Source organism: Ornithorhynchus anatinus, chromosome 3 (assembly GCF_004115215.2).
Source record: "Ornithorhynchus anatinus isolate Pmale09 chromosome 3, mOrnAna1.pri.v4, whole genome shotgun sequence".
Classification (NCBI taxonomy): Eukaryota; Metazoa; Chordata; class Mammalia; order Monotremata; family Ornithorhynchidae; genus Ornithorhynchus; species Ornithorhynchus anatinus.
In genome coordinates, this window is record NC_041730.1 from 26989580 (window position 1) to 26995579 (window position 6000).

The window sequence follows — 6000 nt, forward strand, 5'->3', positions numbered from 1 at the left end:
ATGCTAATGTTACAGTCTGCTACCTAATCTTCAAAAGGACGTTTCCCTGAAATGAAGGACATCTCCACCTGGATGTCTGCCCGCCTCCTAAAACTCAACATGACCAAAACTGAGCTCCTCATTTTCCCTCCCAAGCCCAGTCCTCTCCCTAACTTTCCTAACACCGTGGATGGTACGACCATCCTTCCCGTCTCTCAGGCCCGCAACCTCGGTGTCATCTTTGACTCGGCTCCCTCGTTCACCCCACACATCCGATCCGTTACCAAGACCTGCCGGTCTTACCTTTATAATATCACCAAGATTTGCCCTTTCCTCTCCACCCAAACGGCTACCTTACTGCTATAGGCTCTCGTAATATCCCGGCTAGACTACTGTCAGCCTTCTCTCTGATCTCCCTTCCTCCTCCCTCTCCCCCCTCCAGTCTATTCTTCACTCCACTGCCTGGCTCATCTTCCTGCAGAAACGCTCTGGGCATGTCACTCCGCTTCATAAAAACCTCCAGTGGTTGCCTATCAACCTCCGCACAAAACGAAAACTTCTCACTCTAGGCTTTAAGGCTCTCCATCACCTTGCCCCTTCCTACCTCTCCTCCCTTCTCTCTTTCTACTGCCCACCCCGCAATCTCCTCTCCTCTGCCGCCCACCTCCTCACCGCCCTCGGTCTCACCTCTCCCACCGTCGACCCCTGGGCCACGTCCTCCCGCGGTCCTGGAATGCCCTCCCTCCTCACCTCTGCCAAACTAATTCTCTTCCCCTCTCCAAAACCCTACTTAAAGCTCACCTCCTCCAAGAGGCCTGCCCAGACTGAGCTCCCCCGCTTTTTTCCCTCTGCTCGCTCTACCCCCACCTTCACCTCTCCACAGCTAAACCCTCTTCTCCCCCCTTTCCCTCTGCTCCTCCCCCTCTCCTGTCCCATCCCCTCAGCACTGTACTTGTCCGCTCAACTGTATATATCTTCATCACCCTATTTATTTTGTTTAATGAGATGTACATCACCCTGATTCTATTTATTTGCTATTGTTTTAATGAGATGTTCTTCCCCTTGACTCTATTTATTGCCATTGTTCTCGTCTGTCTGTCTCCCCCAAATAGACTGTAAGCCCGTCAAAGGGCAGAGACTCTCTCTATCTGTTGCCTATTTGTACATTCCAAGTGCTTAGTACAGGGCTCTGCACATAGTAAGTGCTCAATAAATACTATTGAATGAATGAATGAATTTCTTCATCTGTAAAATGGGGATTAACTGTGAGCCTCACGTGAGACAAGCTGATTACCCGCTATCTACCCCAGCGCTTAGAACAGTGCTCTGCACATAGTAAGCGCTTAACAAATACCAACATTATTATTATTATTCTTCATTGAGTATCAGTACAACTAAGTCACTAATAGAAAAAGTACTTGTAAAAATATCAAGAAGGAAAGAGCATTCTTTAGGACTCTAACAGAAGTATCATAGAAGGTAATTGAAAACCAGGTTACAAAATGTATTAATAATCTGATGGCATGTTTATAGAAATTAAATGAATTCAATTGTGATCTATTATTAGCTTGTATAAGCTATGCAGTTAAACCTGGCTTTTAGCTGTAAAATGAAATAATTTGGTTCAAGTGGAAAATCTTTGGCTGATAGTATTTTGCTTCAGTTAATGAGTGTGTTATGTATTTGTTTGCTCTAGGTTATTACTGAGCTATGACTTGTAATTCATAAGACTTCACTTATTGTTGATTTACAGGAAATTCCATTACTCTGAACAGCTGAGTGCTTTTTGCAGTAAGCAGGGGATTTGAAAATGAACCTAGTTCTAAATAAGGGAAAGCTGGGATGTCTTAGAAAGAGAAAAGGCTCAGCAGTGAAAGACCAAGGAACTCTGGGGAAGTCAACCAATTTTTCCCTTTCAGTAACCTAAGGGAGTTTGTGTTTGTCATGTAAAACTGAACTTAACATGTGAAACAGTGACCTGGAATTGTATATTTAACAATTAGGGTTCTCACTGTAAAATGTTAAAAATGTGGCTGGCACTCAAAAATACTTAATAATCATAAGGATGATTATTAATTTGTCTTTGGGGTGATGATTATGTGCAAAAATACATATATGACTTTGTATTTAAATATTCTTTATTTTGAGCTTACATCTAAGGAGAATCTTTTTGTGACTGCCATGCATGGGGAAACAGAAGACTGTAATCATGAAGGCAGCAAAAGACTGCCAAGTTGTGTACCCATAACCTGCTTTCTCCTACAGTGATGAGGCTACTGACACACATTTCCAGTTGCATGGCTCATTTGCAAGTGATTATCTCAATTTGTAATGCAGGAAACATTTTGGAAAGATGAAGACCAACACAAATTTCATATGCCCTCATTTAGTCCAAGATCTCATGGTGCTTGAACTGTGATTTTAAAGTTTTGTTGTTGTTATTTTTTTTCCCTACAGAGAACCATTTTAAGTCATTTAGAATGATGTTGTATCCAGGGATGCCAGGCTTAAGCCATAATTTCCACAAGTCTGCACATTGGTCATACTAGGTGGATATGGAGAGTATGATTAGGCCGTTTTACTCGATATCTGCCTCCTCTGAGCTTTCCTTTTCTCCCTGTGCAATTTAAACCTGAATGCTAATCACTTACTAATCATTGTTTTGGGACCATGACAGCTGGAAAACAGGGGTCACTGGCTGATATTTTCTTAGAGTGTGGAAGGGAGTTTGATTGGAAAAAATAAAATAAAATCTTGTCAATGAGACTGTATTGGAAAGCATGTTTGGGCACTGGAAATAAGCCCTCCAAGGACAGGAGCTGTATCTTCTTTGGTAATTCCCTACAACCCCTAGAATCCCATTCTGCACAGAAAAGATTGGGATAATGTGTTGATGATGTCGACAGTGGTAGTGATTTTCAGATATTTAATTTTGGTTGTTGTTTTTGCTTTTTTCAGACGCTTTGAACTCCAGAAGGAACAAGACCAGTTAAATTATGAATGTTGAACAAGATGACCTTACATCCACAGCAGATAATGATAGGTCCTAGGTTTAACAGGGCCCTATTTGACCCGCTGCTTGTGGTGCTTCTGGCTCTTCAGCTTCTTGTGGTGGCTGGTCTAGTGAGGGCTCAGACCTGCCCTTCTGTCTGCTCCTGCAGCAACCAGTTCAGCAAAGTGATTTGCGTGCGCAAGAATCTCCGTGAGGTTCCAGATGGCATCTCCACCAATACGAGGGTGCTGAATCTCCATGAGAACCAGATTCAGGTCATCAAAGTGAACAGCTTCAAGCACCTGAGGCACTTGGAAATTCTCCAGCTGAGCAGAAATCACATCAGAACGATTGAATTAGGGGCCTTCAATGGTCTCACTAACCTCAACACCTTGGAACTCTTTGACAACCGTATCACCATCATCCCCAATGGAGCCTTTGTGTACTTGTCAAAACTGAAGGAACTCTGGCTGCGGAACAACCCCATTGAGAGCATCCCCTCGTATGCTTTTAACAGGATCCCTTCTCTGCGCAGGTTGGATCTGGGGGAATTGAAAAGGCTTTCATACATCTCGGAAGGTGCCTTTGAAGGTCTGTCGAATTTGAGGTACTTGAACCTTGCCATGTGCAACCTCCGGGATATCCCTAACCTCACTCCCCTTGTTAAACTGGATGAGCTGGATCTTTCCGGAAACCATCTGTCGGCAATCAGACCAGGATCCTTCCAAGGACTAATGCACCTGCAAAAACTGTGGATGATTCAGTCTCAAATTCAAGTGATTGAAAGGAATGCCTTCGATAACCTTCAGTCACTGGTAGAGATCAATCTGGCGCACAACAATCTGACGTTACTGCCTCACGACCTCTTCACGCCCCTCCATCAACTAGAAAGGATACACTTGCATCATAATCCCTGGAACTGCAACTGTGATATCTTGTGGTTGAGCTGGTGGATCAAGGACATGGCCCCGTCCAACACTGCATGCTGTGCCCGTTGCAACACGCCTCCCAATCTGAAAGGACGGTACATTGGGGAGTTGGACCAGAATTATTTTACATGTTATGCGCCGGTGATCGTTGAGCCCCCGACTGACCTCAACGTCACAGAAGGCATGGCTGCTGAGCTGAAGTGTCGGGCCTCCACCTCACTGACCTCGGTATCTTGGATTACTCCAAATGGAACAATTATGACCCACGGGGCCTACAAGGTTCGGATTGCCGTGCTCAGCGATGGCACATTAAATTTTACTAATGTAACTGTGCAAGATACAGGCATGTATACATGCATGGTGAGTAATTCTGTTGGAAATACCACGGCTTCAGCCACCCTAAATGTTACTGCAGCCCCCGCTACTCCTTTCTCTTACTTTTCGACCGTCACGGTAGAAACTATGGAACCTTCTCAGGATGAGGCACGGACCACAGAGAACAACGTAGGCCCTACGCCGGTCATTGACTGGGATACCACCAACGTGACCACCTCTCTCACGCCACAGAGCACAAGGTCAACGGAGAAAACGTTCACCATCCCAGTGACCGATATGAGCAATGGGATTCCGGGGATAGATGAGGTGATGAAGACTACCAAAATCATCATTGGTTGTTTTGTGGCCATAACCCTCATGGCCGCAGTGATGCTGGTCATTTTCTACAAGATGAGAAAACAGCATCATCGGCAGAACCACCATGCTCCAACACGGACTGTTGAAATCATTAATGTGGATGATGAGATTACAGGTGATACACCCATTGAGAGCCACTTGCCCATGCCTGCCATAGAGCATGAGCACCTAAATCATTATAACTCTTATAAATCTCCCTTCAACCACACAACCACAGTGAACACAATAAATTCAATACACAGTTCAGTGCATGAACCGTTATTGATTCGAATGAACTCTAAAGACAATGTACAAGAGACTCAAATCTAAACCATTTACAAAGTTACAGAAAACAGACAGTTTATAAAAATGACACAAATGACTGGGCTAAATCTACTGTTTCAAAAAAAAAGTGTCTTTACAAAAAAAAAAAAGAAAAGAAATTTATTTATTAAAAATTCTATTGTGATCTAAAGCAGACAAAATGATGTGTATTCCTCAGAACCTGTTTTTGCTGCACTTATTTACCTTCACCTACCCCCTGCCCACCCCTACTTGCCATATTTTTCATAGGAAATCTCAATTCCCTAAGGAACTGGTCTAGGAAATTTTGTAAGAATTCTGTTACACTTTGGGATTTTTATGGTGAATTCTAGTGGTGAGATTCGGTCTATTTTGTCTTTTTTCTGTTTTTTTCTCATGCCCTTATGAAATAGTTCAATGGGGAATGCAGTATTAGATGTAGATTTATAAGAAAGAAGGAGGAAAAAAAATTGCAAGATCTTATATTTTTCATGTAATACCTGTTCTGTATTTATCAGGAGAACCATTCTGTGGAAAAGAAAAGAAAAGAAAAAAAAAAGACAGATGAATTTACATGTGAACAACTATAAAACCCATGATCTTTGAAACAATTCTAGAACCAGAATTTGTAGTTCAAAAACTAAAATAAGGTTATAAATAAAATATTGTTGGTTTTTCTGTACTCGGACACAGCTCATTTGTAGTGTGACTCAAATATAAGAATTTGAAGATGGCTAGATGATTCTCTCTTCCCTCATTAAAGAAAATACTACAGTACTCTGCATCAAGTGTCCCAAACACTATAATGCCTCACTGTGTCAGAGGAGAATTTTTGATTCTTACTGGAGAATTCTGTAGTATTTTTTTCCCCCGATAGTATCATCACTGCAGTATTCTGTGTGGCTAACAATTAGATCTGTGAGACCAAATTATATTAATTCCAGTAAAAGAAATTTTTCAACTATGCTCATTACACTCAAAATAAAATTCCAGAATATGGATAATTAGCCCTGAAGGTTTGGATTCCTTCTAGACTGAAATAATATTTTGTTTTTTCGACATGATGTATAGCAAAGGTTATTATATACTTCAGTGTCTGTTTTATCAGAAGTATAATCAGGTAGG

General features: G+C 42.1%; 1 protein-coding gene across 11 annotated transcripts in view; it reads left to right on the forward strand.

Annotated features, from left to right (window-relative positions):
• LRRC4C (leucine rich repeat containing 4C) overlaps positions 1-5612 on the forward strand; it is a 979945-nt gene extending 974333 nt beyond the window's left edge. For all 11 annotated transcript variants that reach the window (XM_039911426.1, XM_029061284.2, XM_016226142.3 and 8 more), the window contains one exon: positions 2938-5612. In XM_039911426.1, coding sequence (XP_039767360.1) covers positions 2980-4902 — 1923 coding nt within the window. In that variant the 5' untranslated portion in view covers positions 2938-2979 and the 3' untranslated portion in view covers positions 4903-5612. The remainder of the gene's footprint in view (positions 1-2937) is intronic.
• Positions 5613-6000: the final 388 nt, after the last annotated feature.